Below are 21996 nucleotides of genomic sequence, written 5' to 3' on the forward strand. Positions count from 1 at the left end.
CATAACCATCATGTTGAACAGTGCACATCTGAAGAGTCTCAGCTGAAGGAAATAATACATTATTTATCAGCTTTAATATATCGGCCATATTTTCTTATCGGGCCGATAACTTTAAAAATGAACATATATCGGCCGATACCGATATGGTGGCCGATATATATCATGCATCCCTATCTTAAATGCCCTAAATTCTTAAATATCATTTCAAGAGGTCTTACATTTGGAGACAGAAAAACAGCATCATGAAATGGCTTAATGTGAATATTAAACCATATAAAATTAATATAAATATAATCCTTTATAATTTTGACATCCCTTTTCTTCAAAAATGGTTTGAAAACTGAAATGTTAGTTGTATCATTTTATAAAACTTTTTTTTTCTTGTCAAAATCTGTATGATTTGAACTGCAAAGATGTTTAGATTGTCATTTTATGGTTTGAATGTTTCCACAGATCTCGCTGAATACGGTATTAATTTTATTTGTGCAGGTTATAAAAAATAAAAGCTCTTAAAAATCCTTAAATGTGATTTTAAACGCCATGCAGAGATACCCTGTTTAACAATCTCTACAGCGTTGAGAATTGTGGCGTTGTATAGTTTAAAATAAAAACAGCAACACAAACAAACAAACAAAAACGATGTAAATAGAAATACATGTGCAATATGTTATAACACTATGAATCAAATGTCTTATATGTATATCTACATGCAACCGTCTGGTGGTTTCTTCATTGTTTGTCTGTTTTTTAAGATGGCACTCTTGTTTTTTATCTTTTTCTTCAGATGATCGTGAATGTGGACGGTCACTCATGGGCTCTGTGTTCAATCGAGGAAACGAAATCACCCAGAATCCTCACTCCTCTGAATAAAGATTTCATTCCGGTCACTGATTCTCCTTTAGTCGTTCAGCAACACAACATCCCGCCGCAAAAATTTGTTCTCTTGTCCGCTCAGGTGTGCTTTATCTTCCCGTTGATGACACTGTGTGATATTCTTCACGCTCTTCTTCTCTTACTGTTACCTTCGCCGTCTGCAGGGGAGTCACATCTTCCACAAGCTGAGGCCGGTGGATCAGTTGCGCCATCTACTGGTGAGCAGCGCTGGAGGCGAGAGCGAGGAGATCGAGAGGTTCTTTAAGCTGCACAGGGTACGTGTCCTCATGCTTATTCGGTTAATATCGTAACAATGCATTTGCCAATTAGTATTAGGGGTGTAACAGTATATCGTGTCTCAATATATCGCAATACAAAAATGCAACAATATGTATCATGGATAGTGACAATATGTGTCAATATAAGTCGCACGGGTATATTTGTGGCAATAGCCAACAATATGGGTCAAAATTATCGATTTTTCTTTTATGCCAAAAATCATTAGGATATTAAGTAAAGATCATGTTCCATGAAGATATTTAGTAAATTTCCTACTGTAAATATTAGGGATGGGGCCGATCCGATCCAGTATCGGTATCGGGACCGATACCAGCATAATTCACGTATCGGATTTTCCCGATCCAACCTGCGGAGATATCCGATATCCATGAGTCATGTCTGCGCTTTAACGTTGTCTGCTGAAATGACTCCAAAAGTGATTCCCGGCGGCGAGTCTGCTAGCTGGCTGCAAACTGCGGAATGGATTTCCTGAACGGAGGCGCGGCTCAATGAGACACAGAGTTATGAGACACGCCCCCGCTCAGGAAATCCATTCTGCAGTTTGCGGCTAGCCAACAACATCTGCTGTGTGGAAATACTTCACACTGGAAACACCGCAGACGCAGAGCAAGACAGCAAAATGCAATGTTTGCAACGCCGTAATTCAGAGCTCTTTGAAGCTCCCTCGTGTCGTACAACACAACGAACGCAATCAAACATTTAAAAAAGCATCACGTTACTGTGCGTTCACACCAAACGCGAATAGCGCGTCAAATTCTCGTCTACCGCGTCTAGTTGGACGCTTGAATATAGGGATGCACCGATCCACATTTTTTCACTTCCGATCCGATCCCGATACCCGAATTTGGATATCGGCCGATACCGATACTATTCCGATACCAGAGCTGTGTTTGCTTTAATATTATTATTATCATTATTGTTTATTTTATATGATGCTGAAATAAACTTCTCTCAACAGGCAAGTAATGATATGTTATGTACGTAGCCTATGTATGCATGCATGTATGTCCCAAAAGGCAACTTGAGGTAAGTAAGTTATAAGGTCAGAAAAGGAAGTCAGAAAAACAGGAAATCCTGTTAACAGGAAAAATCCCATTCTGAAAACAAATATGCAACTGGGGTTTCAAATTGATTGTCATGTCAATATTTATTACATTCCCAAAATGTCAAATACTTGCATCTTGAAATATAAGAAAAGTCAAGTGCAAGTGTAAAAATCTTACACACACACTATCTGAAGGGTGATCCTCGCTCCGATGCAGTAAATGCTCGATAAACATCAGCATCGTGCAAACAGAAAAGCGGATTTTGCCTCAGACGCGCGTCGATTTCGCTTCAAACTTTTGCTTTTTACGCACGTAAATTTTTCTCTGGACGCGCGAATGGATTCAAAATATTCAAACGTCCAACTAGACGCGGTAGACGCGAATTTGACGCGCTATTCGCGTTTGGTGTGAACGCACAGTAACCTGGTGCTTTTTTAAATGTTTGATTGCGTTCGTTGTGTTGTATGACGCGAGGGAGCTTCAAAGGACTCTGAATTACACCTTTGCAAACATTGCATTTTGCTGTCTTGCTCTGCGGTGTTTTCAGTCTGTGTGAAGTATTTCCACACAGCGGACGTTGTTGGCTTGCCGCAAACTGCGGAATGGATTCCTGAGCGGGGGCGTGTCTCATAACTCTGTGTCTCATTGAGCCGCGCCTCCGTTCAGGAAATCCATTCCACAGTTTGCAGCCAGCTAGCAGACTCGCCGGCGGGAATCACTTTTGGAGTCGTTAAAGCTAGCGCAGACATGACTCATGGATATCGGAAATCTCCGCAGGTTGGATCGGGAAAATCCGATACGTGAATTACGCTGGTATCGGGTCCCGATACCGATGCTGGATCGGATCGGCCCCATCCCTACTTGAATATTTTGAATCCATTTGCGCGTCCAGATAAAAATTGACGCGCGTAAGATGAGGCAAAATCCGCTTGTCTGTTTGCAAGATGCTGATGTTGATCGAGCATTCACCGAGTTACCGCATCGGAGCGAGGATCACCCTTCAGATAGTGTGTGTGTAAGATGTTTACACTTGCACTTTTCTTATATTTCAAGACTCAAGTATTTGACATTTTGAGAATGTAATAAATATTGACATGACAATCAATTTGAAACCCTTACAGTTGCATAACGTTATTTGTTTTCAGAATGGGATTTTTCCTGTTAACAGGATTTCCTGTTTTTCTGAATTCCTTTTCTGAACTTATACTTACCTCAAGTTGCCTTTTGGGACATGCATGCATACATACGTACATATCATACTTGCCTGTTGAGAGAAGTTTATTTCAGCATCATATAATATAAACAAAAATGAAAAATAATAATAATATTAAAGCAAACACAGCTCTGGTATCGGAATAGTATCGGTATCGGCCGATATCCAAATTCAGGTATCGGGATCGGATCGGAAGTGGAAAAATGTGGATCGGTGCATCCCTAGTAAATATATAAAACATTTATTTTTGTGAGTGAATGCAGCACAATCGCCAACATAAATGTAGAACTTTAAAGGTGATTTTCTCCATTTTTTTTTTTTTTTTGCATCCTCAGATTCCAGATGTTCAAATAGTTGTATCTCGGCCAAATATTGTCATGTGATGTATAAATCTCAATTTAAACATTTTTACCTATGTGACTGGTTTTGTGGTCCAGGGTCACATATTTATTGTGTATAGTAAAAAAAAAAAAAAAAATTACTGTATGAGAAAGTTTTAGTGTCAGTACTAGTACTACATGAAACTACTATATATAATGTTGAATATAATGTATAATAATGCAATGGGGAGTATTTGTGTGTCCTGATGATGCCAAATGTCTGATGCTACCAGTAAAATGTGGCCTAAATTATTTTAAATATATTTGTCTAAAATAATTCTGTTTTCAGCTTCAGAATCATGAATATTGTTATTCTGGTGTCTCTATTGTCCTGTGCTTTGGGTTTCCAGCATCAAGTCCATCCTATTCATTTACACACACAATGTAATATCAAATTTAGCATTTTAATCAATGGTAATTTTTTTTGTTAAACTTGAATCATATGTCTTGGAGTGTCGCAATAATACCGTATCGTGAGTTCAGTATCGTGATATGTATCGAATCGTGACATGAGTGTATCGTTACACCCCTAATAAACATTGATCTCGGTTCACAGGAGGAGCAGGCGTGTGCCACGGCGCTGATCTTAGCCTGTTCCACTGCAGCGAGTGATAGAGAAGTGTCTGTGTGGGCCACTCGAGCGTTCTTCAGGTCAGATATGATTTATCTGTTTTTTAAATCAGACGAACCATTTTATTTGAACAGTCATAGTAGACAAATATAAAAAAATTGTAAAAATAAAAAATCAAGTGAATATCTAATCATTTTATTTGCACCAGTATAGAAACAGTACTATAATTACTAAACACACACACTACTGTCTCTTCTGCTCACCAAGGCTGCATTTATTTGATCAAAAATACTGTAACAACAGTGAAATATTATTACAGCTGTAAATCAGCTGTTTTCTATGTGAATATCTAGTAAAGTGTAATTTATTCCTGTGATCAAAGCTGAATTTTCAGCATCATTACTCATGATTGACTGAAATGCTCTGACACACTCGTTTGGAAATTTGTATTACATTTCAATTTATGCATTTTGGCTGATGCTTTTATCCACAGCGAGTCAATCAGTGTTTACCATATTTTCCAGAATATAAGTCTTTTTTTTTTCTTTTTTTTTTATCTAAAATGTGCTGAGACTTATTCCAAAGCGACTTGTATAATTAAATTAACGTCAAGCACGCAAAACATGCAGATTCACGCCAATGAGAGATACGTGAAGCCAAGTTTATTTGTATAACGCATTTCCCACACTGCACTAGTCAGTTTCGCTTTTCAATAAATTGGTTTAGTTTAATAAATGTGACTTATACACAGATGCGACTTCTCTGTGTTAATTTCTCAGTGTAATTTTGACAGTGTCCAACTTATTTTCTGGAAAATATGGTAAATTTTACCAGTTCATTCAATGGCTAAAACAATTTTACTTTAAAACCATTGCAAATGCACGAATTGTGAATATACGGCCAACTAGAGTTTTCAAAAAGTACGTACTTCGGTACCAAGTCGGTACTTACATTTTAAAATTGTGACGCTTTGAACACTTGAGCGGAGTCGTAAACACCTCTGATTGGTCATGCGCTCATCGGATATGTCTGTGATTGGCTACAAGGATCAACGCACGGGAGCGTTTGAAAGTGTCCTGCTTTCAAACACTCCCGTCTGAAGAGCGTCATTGATGTATATTTACAACATGTTTTTGAAGCGCTGATCATTGTAGCCAATCACAGACATATCCGATGAGCTCGTGAACACAATGGCCAATCAAAGGAGTTTACGATTCCACTCAACAGCGCTCAAAGAGTCACATTTTTTTATTTCAGTACCGACTTGGTACCGAAGTCTGTACTTTTTGACAACTCTACGGCCAACAAAATCATCATGGAAATACTTGATTTGGTGATTTGATGTGATGCAGGTACGGTGGAGAGGCTCAGATGCGTTTCCCATCTGCCATTTCTGCTCCCAGTAACGTCGGCCCGCTCTTCAGCTCCCCCGTACCAGGTGAGGAACATTTCAACCTGCCACACAAATCTAGTTGTAACCATTAACCCTGTCAAATCACACTAGAAGCTGTCAGTGTTGACTAATGTCTAATCTGTAGTCTGCTGTGATTGTAGGATCCCCCATGCCTGTCGGCAGCCCCCTACCAAACCCCAGTTTTCTTGCCACACCTGCCCCAGGTATAAAACTACCCCTCAGACCCGTGGGCACTTCTCTAATCTGTGTGTACTGGTATATCTGATGTTAAAGAGGACCTATTTAGTTTTTTGTGCTCTACTAGAACAGGTTTTCCTGTTTGAATGTTGATTATTTTCCTCATATTCTCCATTATTGCGGCTCCTCTCTTCCCAGTCTGTCAGTAACGCTCTGTTTAGTTCCTGTCTCTGTGAAGCCCCTCCTTCTGAAAAGCACTCTATGCTCTGATTGGTCGGCTGGAGCAGTGTGTTGGGATTGGTTGAGCGCTTCGAAATGTCCCGCCCCTTACCATAACCACCAGTTTACTAACTAACTCAACCAGGCCCCGCCCCTTTATTCTGCGCATGAATTATTATAATGAGGAATATTGTGACGTGTTCGTTCCCGGAAGAAACTCAAGACTACAATGGAGGCGTTTCAGGGAGTTCAGAAACACTGATATAGAGAAGAACTGGAGACAGATGAACATGAAATAAAGCATAATAGGTCCTCTTTAATGCAGTCATTCTACACAAGTAAAGAAATCAGTTGTGTGTGTGTCTGTCTCTATTCCAGGCCCATAATGCATCTTGTTGTTGTCTTTGTCTTATTGTTTTGTATGTTATTCTAAATAATTTAATACAATAATATCACAGTCGAATAATCCTGATGAATGCGTCCCATCTTGTTACTTCCTGCTGAATATTGTTTTTAAAAGTGCAGTGTGTAATATTTAGGAGGATCTGTTGACAGAAATGCAATATCATATACATAACTATGTGTTCAGTGGTGTATAAAGACCTTACTTACATTCTTAGAATGAGCATTTCTCTCTAAACACACCTCGGGTCGCCTTACATCGACATGTTTCTACGGTGGCCCTAATGCGTTTCGTCACTATGTTGTTCTTCGTGTAAAGAAGCGCTAGCTAAAGTCAGCGAATAAAACACTGACACAATGATGAACAAGTTACAATAATATTCGCAGTAACATCGTTTTATTGAATAATTAAGTAAACCTAATTTCTTAATTTATCCTTGTAAAGAAACCTAATTTCTTAACTGGCTACTCTCTGCCGTCTCAGACGACGACATCACTTCCTGTCGGCCACCGTAACTTCTGTTGGGTGCAATTCGCAACCTCACCACTAGATGCCGCTAAAGATTACACACTGCACCTTTAAAACATGTGTTTGACTCATCAGGCATGTTCCCGCCAACCATGTCGACCCCTTACATCCCGGTTACTCCCATGATCCCCAGCGGTGCCGGTCTCACAGCTGTGTCGTCTGGACCTGAGGTCATCTTCTCTGGAAAACACAACGGCATCTGTATTTACTTCACACGTATACTGGGGTCAGTCAGCGTTACGCTTAATACATGCTTGCCTTGACATTACGAAAGCTCATAACTGTGTGTTTTGACTGATTCTTTAATAAAGATTTGCTTTATATTGATGCTTTGAAACAGGAACATCTGGGACGGGAGTCTTTCGATGGAGACCATCATTAACAAAGGGAGTCAGACTATGACTTTTGTGAGTAATGAGACATTTTAGAGTATTTTTACATTTTTTGTAAAATGTGTCATTTGTGTTTTATACATTTTTCAATATATTTTTTTAATTGTTACTAATGACAGATTTTGGAGCAGTGCTTTTTGTTTATTGTGGGTAATTACAGATTTTAGAGAAATTTCAATGCTTTATTGCTTTTATTTATGCATTTAGTTTTTTATTTTATTAAAATTTTTTTAAAATGCTTTTGTTTCATTCATTTATTTTAATTTTGTTAATTTTTTTATTGTGAGCTATGACAGATATTGGATAAATCTTTTTACAAAAATGCTTTTTATTTTTGTGTATTGTGAGTTTGAAACAGATTTACATTTTTGTAAAATGTGTTTGTGCGTTTTATTAATTTGTCTATTAATTAATTATTTTCCTTTTGTTAGTAATGACAGATTTTGGAGCAATTTTACAAAAATGCTTTTTGTTTTTATTTATTGTTTATTGTGGCTAATGACTGATTTTAGAGAAATTAATGCTTTTTTGCTTTTATTTATGTATTTAGTTTTTATTGATTTTGTTTGTGATTAATGACATATTTTGGAGCCTTTTTATACAAATCCTTTATTTTTTTAATTAATTATTTTTTTATTTTTTTATTATTATTGTGAGCAATGACAGATATTGGATAATTTTTACAAAAAAAAACTATTTGTTTTATTTTTGTGTATTGTGAGTAACGACAGATTTTGGACTATTTTTACTTTCCCGCTCCGCTTGCGTTTCGAGTTTTTGTAGTGCATCACTTCCAGCAACTTTTTAGCCAATCAGAAAAGTTCTCTGCCTGTCAATAATTTTTGGTGTTTAGGTTCAGGTTAGTTTCGCGTAGCCAGACCTTTAGTTTGACGTCGTAATGTCTTTCATTGGCCAAGGACCACCCAGAAGCCAGCTAACATAAATGTAACGCAGCCAATCACAGTTCAGCGTCATGTTTAGGGGCGTGAAAATGTAACGTCAATGTTCCTACAATACCAGACTGTCTTGTAAAACTCTTGGATGTATTTTAAAGAGTCTAAACATTCTTTACATGCTTTTGAAAACTCAGCGTTTAGTTGATCCCGGGAAGCGCTTATTGTCACAGATGTAAACGCGATATTCAACTTCAAATTTTCCTAAATGATTTTGTGTGCCATATTTATCAGACGTTCAGCCATATCTGAGACTAGGCTCAGGCTGACGTGTCTTTGGTGTGAAATCTCCTCTTTGTGTGGTTCATTGATAATGTCATTTGATCTTTAGATGGAGAGCACAGCCAGTTCATCCGATCTGGAGCTCGTCCTCATGGAGCTTCAGGGTTTGAAGGAATTTCTGGACAAAAACTCCCAGTTCAGTCCGACTTCTCTGGGCGTGGCCAAGTAGGTCCCCATCACCTCCTTCTAATGTTAAAGTAATGCATGTTTCTTGTAGCAATTTGGTTTTCTAAGTGACTCGACCTCCTCAGTTTCAGCTCGCCAGCAAACCTACAGCAAAGACTTCTGGGATTCATGCGACCGGATGGTTCCAGCTCCCAACAAGTACAGCAGGAGCTTCAGCGGAAGTACCACAGTGAGTTTCAGTGTGTGTGTGTTTGTGTTTGGGATAGGCATTTTTCAAAAATATTGTATTTGAAAATTTGGGCTCATAAAAATCAAATATTCTAATATTTAAATGACGTTTAACGAGAAAGACGTTTTTTTTTGTGTGTTTTTAAGTTTTTGTCACCATTTTTGAACAAGCTTACGACTAACAGCACTTTGCGTTTTCTGTTCTTAAACCTGTCTCCCTCGACGAAACTTAAAGGAAGCATATGTCTAAAAATTATTTTTGCTATCAGATAAGGTTCGACTGTGTTTGGATTTCATGTGATTTCTCATTCCGTTACCCTTCAAATTGTGCAAATTAAAATTGCGAATTGAAAAAACGGCCAATGGAAACACGTCAACTTCGAAAAATCTCCCATTTATCGCAAAATATGTTTTTACGCTCACATGAGGTGCTTTTTCAGGCAGTTCGAAAAAGGAATATTTCGCAAAACTGCAATGGAAACAGCTTTTGCACATTTACAGTCACGTGACGCGGTGTGTTTGGACGGAAGACGAGAATGAGTTCTTTATTAAACACATAAAAGACAAAAGTATTACAGGAATGATTCTAAACCTCAAAGAAATGGTTTTTGGTCACATAACATCGGTTAATGGAAACGCCGTCATTTCGCAGTAGTTTTTTATCGACATTTACAAAAAATCGCAAAAGTTTTGCGCAAATCTGTAATGGCCTGTTGTGGTGGTGATATTATGATAACTATGAATCAAATTATGAATTATGATTCATTAATTAATTTGATTAAAAGTAATTCAGTTTTGTAATATCATTTAGTAAGATCATTTTCATCTAAGTAATTCCAAACTTCCATTACAGATTTGCGCAAAACTTTCTCTGATTTTTTTTCTAAATGTCGACAAAAAACTATTGCGAAATGACGGCGTTTGCATTAACCGATGTTATGCGACGGATGTTGCTAGGTTTATGTACTATATCCCAGCCACTGCACTAGCCATTATTATTAATGGAAGGAGACATATATGTGTTATCCAATCATTAATGGTGAGGAAAGACCCTTATACTTGTGAGTGGCACATATGAGGTGTTTCTGGGTGTTTCTCACTCATTTCTGCTTCGAGCTCTTGATTGTGGCATTTATTTGAGGTTTGGAATCCAGTATTCCTGTAATTCTTTAGTTTTTTATGAATTTAATAAAACTCTGTCTCGTATCCTGTCTAAACACACCGCCTCATCTACGTCAAGTGACCTGTAAATGCACAAAAATGCGTTTCCATTGCAGTTTTGCGGAATATTTCTTTTTCGAATTGCCTGAAAAACCACCTTTTCGAGCGTAAAAACTTTCGTATTTTCAATTCGCAATTTGAAGGGTAATGGAAACGCAGCTAGTGTAAAGCTGCTTTGAAACAATCTATATTGTTAAAAGCGCTGTATAAATGACGGTGAGTTGACATGTTTGTTCCTCAGCGGAGGCTCAAGCGCACGAGAAAGCGTCTCTTCAGGCCATGCAGCAGTTGATTCATCGCTCCTGTCAGACGCTGGCGCTCTGGAAGCTTCTGTGCGATCATCAGTTCAGCCTCATCATCTCTGAGATGCCCAAGGTACGACCCATCGCTCTCGTGCTGTCCTGAATATAAACAGCCTGAGTGTCAAACTCATAATGAAATAGGGCAGTGTGATAATGTAAAACACTTTTTTTTTGTTTTTTCTACGATATGAAAAGAGGATTTGAAGAGCTCTATTCGGAAAGTTTTCATAGTGTTCAGTGTTTTTGACCAATTCAATATGACTATAAAATAATAATGATTTTATTGTGATTTATTATTAAATGTCTTTCATTGGCCAAGGACCGCCCAGAAGCCAACTAACATAAATGTAAAGCAGCCAATCACAGTTCAGCGTCATGTTTAGGGGTGTGAAAATGTAACGTCAATGTTCCTACAATAACAGACTGTCTTGTAAAACTCTTGAACGTGTTTTAAAGAGTCTAAACATTCTTTACATGCTGTAAACTATTGAGCTTTTATTTTGACGGGTTGCCGTCAACTAAAAACATGCACTCCTCGTTTCAGAATGAAGCACGGCACTGTTCATTTAACTGGTAGCGCACATGTTAATTTCATTAAATCACAGCCATATTGTGATATTTTGATTTAAAAAAAAATAATATATATATATCATGCAGCCCTATATTGAGACTTGATGCACAAACGTTCCTATAATTTCCCTCGCTGGTTTTCTTCCACTACCAGGAGTTCCAGGATCAGATGAAGGCTGTGAGTTTTAAGGACGTGGTTGTTTCTGGACGTGAGCTGAGCGGTGCTCTCATCACCGCACTCATTAACGTGTACATCAAAGACAGCGCGTGTGTAGACACGGTCAGCGTTCACCTGAGGGACATCTGCCCTCTGCTGTACAGCAGTGATGACAGCACCTGCTCCAAGGTACCATTTGTTTTAAAGCCACACCGTGGACTTTGTGACCTAAAGAGTTGACGCATACAAGTTATTTTAAATGATTCCTCAGGCCAATATACAGCGTTTGACACTATTAATGCTCCGAGCGGGGCTGCCCTCTTGAAATACCGCCTATGTAAGTTTGGAGAAGACGGACCGTCGTTGGCCAGGTCATGTGACCTGGAGAACGTATCGCTTTACGGCCATCACGTGACCATAGGCTCTGATATACTCATGGAGCAGACTTTTGCGACAGTGCTGCGGCGCTTGTGGCCTCTAGGGGCGCTAGACGTGAAAGTTACAGGTCTAGCGCCCCTAGCGCCCGCAAAAGTTCCGCGGTGTGGCTTTAAATATATTTTTTTACTTTAGTTATTTTGGGGGGTTTGATTGTCTATCTGTATTTTTATGTTTTTTATTTATTTGATTTTTTTTTATTTACTTTATTCCAATTTTTCATTTTATTTTTACTTTTTTAAACTTTTGTGGGAAAGGAATCAAACACACTGCTTTATAAAATGTATTTAGTTTTTTTTTAGTGTATGCATTTATTATTTAGCCTATTTTCTTTTTCTTTTTAAGTTATTTAGTTTTATGTATTTTTTTTGTTTTGTGTTTTTAATTTTATTTATTTTAGTTGGTTTTATTTATTTAGAGTATTTATTTTTGTTTTATATTTATTTACATGAGTTATTTTTGGGGTTTGTTTGTCTATCTGTGTAATTTTGTTTTTATTTATTAGATGTTTTTTTATTCAGTTTATTTTATAAATTTTTTGCAGTATTATATCATTTTATATTTTAGTTAATTTTTTTTTACATTTGTGGAAAAGGAATCATAAACAGTTTTATATATTTTTTTAATTTTGGTGTTTTAGTTTTTAGTGCACATTTATTTAGCTTATTTTTATGTATTTGTTATTTATTGACTTAGTTTTATTTATTTATTTTAGTTTTTTAGTGCATTTTTAATATTTATTACATTTTCATTCGTCTATTTTATAGATTTTTTTTTTTTCAAATTAGTTTTTGGTTTTATTTACTTTAAGTTTTTTTGTTTATCTATATATATGTTTTATTATATAATCATTTGATTATTTGTTTTGTTATTTTTATTTATTTAATTAAATATTCTCAATATGATCTTAATTCCACTTTGGTTCCTTGCCATGCCGCTTTAACAATTCCATGAACAATTGTTTTTTTACTTTTGAAGTTAAAAATACTTAACGTTAATATGATTTTTCAAGCATAACTTGTTTTAATGTGTCAGTATGCAACTAAAGGTCTCTGTTTTATAAACTGTAACCGGTTGAGAATAAGGTTGAAATCAAATCTCTGTCCCTCCTCACAGGCCAACGAGCTTCTCCAGAGCTCCAGACAGATCCAGAACAAGCAGGAGAAGGAGCGAACGCTGAAGGAATCCCTCCGTCTCTATCAGCAGATCAGCCACCACACAGACCTGCCACTCGTGTGCTCACAGTACCGGCAAGGTGAGCGTCTGAGCCGCGTCTGCTTTAAAAGGATAGTTCACCTGAAAATGAAAATTAGCCCATGATTTACTCACCCTGAAGTCATCCTAGGTGTATATGACATTCTTCTTTCAGACGAATACAATCAGTTATATAAAAAAATGTCCTGGCTCTTCCAAGCTTTATAATGGGAGTGAATGGGTATATTTTTTTGGAAGTCCATCAAAGTGCATCTATCCATGATAAAAGTGCATCTATTCATGATAAAAGTGCATCTATCCATGATAAAAGTGCATCTATCCATGATAAAAGTGCATCTATTCATGATAAAAGTGCATCTATCCATGATAAAAGTAATCCACAGGCTCTGCGGGGATTAATAAAGGCCTTCTGAAGTGAAGCGATGTGTTATTGTAAGAAAAATATCCATATTTAAAACTTTATCCACTAAAATAACTAGCTTCCGATTAACGGCCTATGCAGTAACCCGTGACGTAGATGTAGGAGTAGCGTAAGCTTTGACGTCTCTCGCTGTTCAAACAAACAGTGCTGGGCAACAAACTCAAGCTCCTCCCACATTTCTCTTTAAAATGTATCGTTTTAGAAAGACTTCTAATTTGTGACCGGTGTTTTGTTTTGCTCGATCCTCTGCGCTTCCGCGTTCGTCACTATGTTGTGCGTCATGTTCAAGTGTTACTCTTCCACCGTTAATCGATGCGTAAGCCGTGTCTGTCGGAAGCTAGTTATTCCGCTAGTTATGAAACCAATGGCTTCACTTCAGAAGGCCTTTATTAACCCTCCAGAGCCTGTGGAGCACTTTTATCATGGATAGATGCACTTTTATCATGGATAGATGCACTTTGATGGACTTCCAGAAAAATATACCCATTCATTCCCATTATAAAGCTTATTATTTTTAAATATAACTCTGATTATATTCGTCTGAAAGAAGAGTGTCATATACACCTAGGAAGACTTCAGGATGAGTAAATCATGGGCTAATTTTCATTTTTGGGTGAACTATCCCTTTGAATGCAGAGGAACTGAACAATCTTTATATAGCAAACTGACCCCCTTCTGTTCCCGTTCAGTGCGTTTCTATGAGGGAGTGGTGGAGCTGTGTCTCACGGCCGCTGATAAAAAAGACCCTCAGAAACTGGGGCCGCACTTCTACAGGAACGGAGAACCAGAGGAGGACTCCACCGGCCAGCAGGCCTTCCAGGAGAGGTCGGAACACACACACACACACACACACACACACACACACACACACTCATCATTAGGGCTGTCAAAATGGCTGAAAAGCTCAATTCGAATTTCTTTCTTAAATATTAGCAAATTACAAATTATATTTTAAATGCAATATTATGGTAAAGGAAAAAAGTGCTGTATTGTCTCCTATGCCCACAAGAGGGCGCAAGCAATAAGCAAATATAAACCAAATCAAGCATCGCATCTTTTTTTGAAATTAAATTCACATTCACTTTTTAAAGTGCATTAACTTTTAAAACAATTGTTCTTAAATAAAATATAATTTCCTTAATGTGCATGCATGGAAAATTAGGTTACAATAGTGCATAAACTGTGTTCGTGCATCAGTAACCTGAGAAAACACTCATAATGAACTACATGAACACTAAATAGTAAACTGGCCTTCAGAAACACTCACTTCTACTCACTACATCTACATATAGTTCATCAGAAACACCAGATGCTCATCTTGATCTGAGCGAGTGCTGAGCGCTTCTGTTGACAGTGTCTCAGCTGATGAAAACACACGCTCAGCTCTGACCGATGTGCAGGTTTGGTCAAGTGTGTCGTTGCATGATTTTTCCCACAATCTGAGAGGGTTTTCATCAGCAAGAAGCCTTTTCCCGCCATTTTTTTAATTAGCAGCACAGCCGTGGCGCTGTATACTGGATAAGCTAACAAAAACACACCGCATCAGTTACGTCATCATCATGTCTCACGCGCCTCTTGACACCAACAATTCGAATGCACAGTTTTTGCATTTGAATATGCAGGTTTTTTATTTTTTTATTTTATTCGAGGAATATTCGAAATAAGAATTTTAATTTGACAGCCCTGCTCATCATATAGGGTGCTCAGGTGGGAGTTGCAGGTTTGAATCCGCTCATAAATAAATAATAAAAACCATTTATTTCATTTTTGTCCAGACTGTCCTGTTATAAATGCATCACGGACACCATGCAGGAGTTGGTGAACCAGAGTAAAGCGGCCCCTCAGTCTCCCAGCGTGCCTAAACAACCCGGGCCGCCCGTCATGACCTCTGACCCCAACATGCTGAGCAATGAGGACGCTGCCGCCCATGTGAGTTACATGCCACCTGCTAGAACTTCAGTTTAAAACTGTTTGATGCAGTTATTTTAATTTTCCAATGGAAGTACTTGTTAATATTTTGAATTGGCTTTTATTTTAATATTTTCGGTTTTCATTTTGGTTGAAGTTTTAGTAATTTTGCCGTGTGCAAATGTTTTTTATTTTTATATTTAGCCTTAATTTATTTTGTTTTTAGACACTAGAATATTTATTGCAGTTTTTATTTTATATTTGTAAAAAAAAATGTTTTGCAATTTAGTACCAATGTTATTATAGTTAACTTAAACTTATTTTAGGTTTTCGGTTTATATATTTTTGTTTCATTTAATTTCAAATTTTAGTTTTTGCTTTAATTTATTTCTTTTTAATTCAGTTTATTTATTTGAGTTTTTTACTTATTAGTGATTATTACTTATTATTAGTTAGTGATTTTATTTGTAATGTATATCTATTTATTTTTTATTTAAGTAAATGTGTACTAAAACTAACAAACAGACTTAGTAAAACAAATTAAACTAAATAATCATTTGACTTTGATTTTCGACTTTGATTTTATTTCACTTTGTTTGCCAAGGCAACATTTCTAATTTTCGTCTGTTTTTCCCGTAGTATTTGTTTTATTTTATTTCCAGCCTCATTTCAGTGAAAGAACAGGATTTGTAATGGTTTTAGATGAATGACCAGTAACGGCACTGATTCCTCACACAGTTTGAGCAGATGCTGGGTCTCGCTCAGAGATCTCAAGACGAGCTCTTCCACATCGCTCTCTATAACTGGCTCATTCAGGCCGATCTTACCGACAAACTTCTGGAGGTATGACAAAAATAATGCAGAGTTTTGCCACATAGATTGAGGTGTCTTTGCTCTGAGTGTTAAGGACCCGTTCTGCTCCGGTCCAGGTGAATTCCCCTTACCTCGAGGATCATCTGATGCACATGATCAAACAGGACCAGAGTAAAGTGCGTAACATGGACCTTCTGTGGCGATACTACGAGAAGAACCGAAGCTTTGGCAAAGCGGCGCACGTGCTGGCGCGACTGGCAGACATGCACAGGTTAGCCCCGCCCACTGACATCTTATTGGTTCAAATCACTCTTCATTTACATTTATTAAACGTTTGTGGGAAAGGAATCACACAGTTTTATTTAGTTAATTTATTCATTTTGGTGTTTTTCTTTAGTTTTTAGTGCACATATTTATTATTTAGCTTATTTGCAATTTTATTTATTTTTCATTTTTATTTATTTTTTGTGCATTTTTAATATTTATAAAATTTATCAACTTTTTTAATTAGTTTAATTTTATTTACTTTAGTTATTTTAGGTTTTTCTATGTTTATCTATGTATTTATTTTTATGTTTGTTATTTTTATTTATTGTTTTTACTTGAATATTTTTTCTTGTTTATTTGATTTATTCCAGTTTTTCATTTTATTTTAGTTAATTATTTATTTACATTTATTTAGTGAAATAGATTTTATTGATTTAAATAAGTTATTTTATTTTGATTATTAATTAAATTATTTAAATTCAATTATTTAAATGTAATTATTTCAATAAAACTAAAAATTAAAAAAAAAAAAAAATTTAATAATTGGTTTCTCAACAATTCCATGAACACTTCTTTTGTTACTTTTGAAGTTACAAATGCTTAACGATAATTTTGCCTTTTCAAGCAAAACTTATTTCAATGTTTCTTTTTTTGGTAGTCCTGTTTTTTTACATTTATATGAACCCATAAAGGTTCAGTTTGGTGATGTGAAATGAGCTTGAGTGGTTAATGTTGGTTTTGTGTGCGTGCAGCACTGAGATCTCCCTGAAGCAGCGTTTGGAGTACATCTCGAGGGCCATTCTCTCGGCCAAGAGCTCGTCCTGCGCGTCTTCACTGGGAGCCGACGGAGAGTTTCTGCATGAGCTGGAGGAGAAGATGGAGGTAATGACACAGAAGCAGCTGCTGAGGACCTGAAGGAGTCATTTGTGGAATCTTAATTGCGACATTTATGGTTCAAATTAAAATGAGATTTTTTATTTTTTTAAAGCTTTTTTGAAGGACTGCACAATACGATAATTAGATTAATTAATCCCGGTAAAAAATAACACGATTAAACCCATTTAAAGCACTTGCCACAGATCTACGTAGATCATCTGACATTTCATACAGTTGATTGGTGACGAACATGAAGCAGAGCAACAACTCACTGTGATGAAGCCTATAGAATACAGTAAGAATGACCCTAAAATTCAAGATATTGAGGCAAAAATACCCCGTATGAGTTTTTGTCTCATATTTGCATCATATGATATAGTTAAGCAAAATCACACGAGTAATGAGCGTAATATCACGCGAGTGCAAATGTGATATTGATTTTATAAAACTGTTTAACAAATAAAATGTTAATATAGTGTTATTTTTGACACAATATTGTCTGTTTTGCTCAATTTTGCCAACGAAAATATATAGACAAAGCGTTTCTGGAACTCATTTCTGAATCTGCGTTTTCAACGAATCAGGTGAACCAATGATTTGATGGACCATTCATAAAGAGAGCCATTTACTTCACGCCTGAATGAATCGGCTGTTTAAACGAATCGAATCCAATGACTCAATCATTAACCCTCTGGTGCTGCTCGCGTGTGTCAGTCAAAAATGACAGAATTTGTTCACACAGCAAGTGCCAAAACCTTTACCAAGTTTCGTACCTCTCCAATAAAGTAAAGAATTCGTTAATTTAATTTAATTTTTTGGTCAAAAATGACAGAAGGCACCAGAGGGTTTAGACATTTACCGCCAGATACTGGCAGTTTTAGTTTATTATTTAGTGTATAATTTCATTGGGGGGGAAAACAACAACAAAAAAATTGAATTTACATATTATTAAAAAACCCATTAAAGGTATAGCTCATCCAAACAATTTAAATTCAGTCATTTTCTCAAGCACAGTCCAAATATGTATGTGTAATCAACTCTATACTGAATCAAATAAAATATTTATTTTTGGAAGCTACGACTTTAAATGATCTTTAGGGAGTAATTTCTTTAGATTAATTGCCACATCATGTAATTAATTATATTTATTTTTTTAATTCATTGCTTGACAGCCCTACTAATTATATATCAATATTGCTATATAATTGCTATATATTCTTAAATAAAAATGTAAAAAAAAATATATATATATTGCTAATGTAATTCAGAATGGATATTTACATTTACTTTTATTAATTTAGCAGAAATATTATATTTAATATTTAAGAAATAAAATAATAATAATACTTAAGTTATATTAACATTGTAATTTTTATTGTTTAATTTCTTATTTTCTAATTTTGTATATAAATCTGATACTACATATAGACATAATAGATTGCTTTAAGTTTTTTTATGAGCTCAGCACACAGTCTGAAGTTCTTCAGCGCACACGAGTCAGACACATATGTGATGACTTGTAAGTGTTCCTCCTGTTAAAAGTTGTATACATTTGTTTTTGATACTTGTGCAAAATTGATTCCCAGGCCCCAGCGAGGATCGAACTCGCGACCCCTGGTTTACAAGACCAGTGCTCTAACCACTGAGCTATGGAGCCAGACCTGTTCTAGATCCGTCCACGTCACTATTTAAAAAGCACAAACACAACTTTGCGTAGCACTAAGGGTGTGTCCAGCACTTCCCTGTAGCTTTGTTTGTTTAAAGTTGAGGAGGAATGATGGATGACTCATTTGTCATAAATGTCATCCTTCTATATGCATAACTTTGTTTGTCCAATCCTAGCTCACACTATTTACAAAGATATATATATATATATATAGTCATGTGAAAAAGAAAGGACACTCTATTGAATTCTTTGGTTTTATTTATCAGGACATAATAAAAAATCATCTAGTCGTTAGCAGGTCTTTAGGTAAATACAACCTCAGATGAACATCACATGACATATTATACTGTCATTATTTATTTAACAAAAATAAAGCCAAAATGGAAAAAGCCATGGGTGACAAACTATAAGTTCACACCTACTGCTTCCATAGGAATTAAAGTCACCCTGTAGTCAATCATTTTATCCCTTAAAACTCATCTTTAATCACCAAAATTACACATTTAAAAGTTTTTTCCTTGAAAAATCGTCATGTCTTAAAATATCTTGAATGTAACTCGCCTCATTTAGTATGTGCGGTTCTATGAATATGCAAATTCGCCCCGCCTCCACTCACTCAGCTCAGAGATCCACTGGTTGACGATCACACGTTGATCTGATTGGTTACAAGGTAGTTTGTGACGTCAGAAACACCAGCGATTTCAAAGCGTGTGTTTGAGACTGTCTTTGGTTCACTGCAGTTTTAAGGAGGAAATACTCAGCAATGCTGTCGACTTTACACATGAACACCATTAAAAACACCACATAGACGTATAAACAACATTAAAAGCTGGATTTTCACCACAGCGGGACTATTTTTAAGGAAAAACATTTAAATATGTCATTTTGGTGATCAAAGATGAGTTTTAAGGGATACAATTATTGACTACAGGGAGACTTTAAAACATGCTAGCAATGGGTTAAATCATGTTAACAACATGCTAAATATTTTTACTTTCTCTGAGTAAAACCTTCAAACTTCAAGCTGTTATTTTAAACTGTCAGACCTGGCTTTGTCAAGCCAACATCAAAGTGTGTCATCAAACTTTATTCATCTGGTTTATTCCTTAAAATCTGTTCTTGGTCTTTTAAAGGCCTGCAAACGGTCCTTAATGCTCCGTCATGAATCCTGCAGAGAGCCGTAATGCTGCTTTGTTCCTCAGGTGGTGCGGATTCAGGTGCAGATCCAGGAGTCCCTGCGCAGACAGTATTCCCAGCATCCCTCAGTGCAGGGAGCCATGACACAGCTCGACTCTGAGCTCATGGACATTACCAAGGTAAGCAAGGAAGACGGTTCGGTTCAGCCAGTGTGAGCTTCTGTTGTGTTGTATGAACGTTTCCTAGGGGAGTAACGGATCGCAGTTGATCCGTGATCCGTACGGATCGGGTCCCACGGTATTTGAACCGTGTATTTTGTGATCCGTTGCACCGCTAACATTCCCTCTGTTGTTTCCCTCTCTGAAGCTGTACGGCGAGTTTGCGGATCATTTCCGGTTGTCGGAGTGTAAGCTGGCTATAATTCACTGTGCGGGACATTCGGATCCGATCCTGGTGCACTCGCTGTGGCAGGAGATCATTGAGAAGGGTAAAACCACAGATTGTCTTATATTAGGGAGATATCCATCTATCTCTTAGGCCATGTGTCCGCTAAAGCTTTTTTAGCCAGCTGAAAACGCTAGTCTCTGCTGTAAACGCCTAGCTGTGGGCACTCTGCTAAACTCCTAGCTGTGGCGCTTGAGAGCGTTTTGGCAGCGCAGCATATTTTTCAGTTGAGACACTTTGCTTGTTATGATACGGAATATCTGCGAAAGTGTTACTAGTATCTCATTTCACACATATTTAGTTTCTGTGTTGATTCTATATTAAAATGTCGATACAATGTAACGTATTTTCTCTGGCTCTAGTTTTAAATTATTTTGTTCCGTTATTATGCTTGTTGTTGTCGTCTGTTGACGTTGTACAAGCAGAATGTGGCGGTTGGTCAGTGTGGTATTAGTCCCGCCCCTCCTCCACTGTGATTGGACGGTTGGGTAAAAAGTGACTGAGCGCTGCGTTTTACCCAAAGTTGAACATTCTTCAATTCTCGGCGACCTGTAAAAAACACTCAGCGCTCCCATTTAAAACAATTGGAAAAATACGCCAGCTTGAAAAAACGCTTTGGTGGACACACACGGCCTTACCCTTTTTTTGGCTAAAGGTTGCATGCTGGTCATCTAGTGGCTTTGGTAAACCCTCTCCAGTTCGGTCATGTTCAAGTGTCGTGGGTGTGTGTGTGTGTGTGTGTGTGTGTGACGGCTTGTTGTGTGTTTCAGAGCTGAGTGACAGTGTGGCCATGAGCCCAGCGGACCGGATGAGAGCGCTGAGCCTGAAGCTCGTGTCACTGGGAAAGTCGTACGCTGGAACGCCACGATACTTTCCATTAGGTACCGTTTCCCCGATCAGTTCTGAGGTCGACTTCAGGCCTGGGTATCGAGGTCAAGTAGGGGTTTCATCAACTAGTCGACTAGCCGACTAGTCGACTGTCACAACCACTAGTCGGCGCTGTCGGCCCTAATCGACTAGTCGGAAAACAAAATGGCGTCAGGCGCTGAGGTACCTATCATAGACAGTATATAAACGGTACCTATGCGTCCAAAACGGTCAAGGTCATGGAGTGCAGTGTCGCATTTGGTGCAATATAGATAGACACGCAAAACGGGACACATTCAGAATTAATAAACATTTAGTAAACTACAGAACAGCGCGAGTGGGAAATGGCGCACCTCACACGGGCAGGGCTACGAGAACGGACACTGCACTGGTGATATAAAACGCACACACAGGTCTGTTAACTTAAGCGATACTTTTAAGGTTGTCTAATATTTTTCTGACTAACAAATTACTGACACAGTAGGCTAAAGGGTAGATTTAAAAAAAGAAAAACGAAATTTAAATAAAGAAAAAACTAAATTTAAATAAAGAAAAAACGAAATTTAGGCTAAATAAAACAAATGAAATTTAA

The 21996-nt window shown here is 37.1% G+C and overlaps 1 protein-coding gene across 6 annotated transcripts in view; it reads left to right on the plus strand.

Moving 5' to 3' along the window:
• The window catches only part of nup155 (nucleoporin 155), a 35822-nt gene that overhangs the window by 9813 nt on the left and 4013 nt on the right, over positions 1-21996 (plus strand). For 4 of the 6 annotated variants that reach the window (XR_014202503.1, XR_014202504.1, XR_014202505.1 and 1 more), the window contains exons 12-31: positions 785-955; positions 1038-1148; positions 4369-4463; positions 5736-5821; positions 5938-6000; positions 7200-7350; positions 7465-7531; positions 8801-8916; positions 9003-9106; positions 10568-10701; positions 11353-11544; positions 12907-13045; positions 14116-14251; positions 15202-15355; positions 16073-16177; positions 16264-16418; positions 17167-17296; positions 20159-20272; positions 20460-20580; positions 21308-21418. Coding sequence is in view for 3 of the 6 variants with exons in the window: in XM_082158609.1 (XP_082014735.1) it covers positions 785-955; positions 1038-1148; positions 4369-4463; positions 5736-5821; positions 5938-6000; positions 7200-7350; positions 7465-7531; positions 8801-8916; positions 9003-9106; positions 10568-10701; positions 11353-11544; positions 12907-13045; positions 14116-14251; positions 15202-15355; positions 16073-16177; positions 16264-16418; positions 17167-17296; positions 20159-20272; positions 20460-20580; positions 21308-21418 (2455 nt within the window). In the remaining 3 variants the exon portion in view is untranslated. Of the gene's footprint in view, positions 1-784; positions 956-1037; positions 1149-4368; positions 4464-5735; positions 5822-5937; positions 6001-7199; positions 7351-7464; positions 7532-8800; positions 8917-9002; positions 9107-10567; positions 10702-11352; positions 11545-12906; positions 13046-14115; positions 14252-15201; positions 15356-16072; positions 16178-16263; positions 16419-17166; positions 17297-20158; positions 20273-20459; positions 20581-21307; positions 21470-21996 lie in introns of all 6 variants that reach the window. The other 2 variants (XM_082158611.1, XM_082158610.1) reach the window with 2 other exon arrangements.

This window comes from Leuciscus leuciscus, assembly GCF_965113295.1.
Source record: "Leuciscus leuciscus genome assembly, chromosome: 24".
Classification (NCBI taxonomy): Eukaryota; Metazoa; Chordata; class Actinopteri; order Cypriniformes; family Leuciscidae; genus Leuciscus; species Leuciscus leuciscus.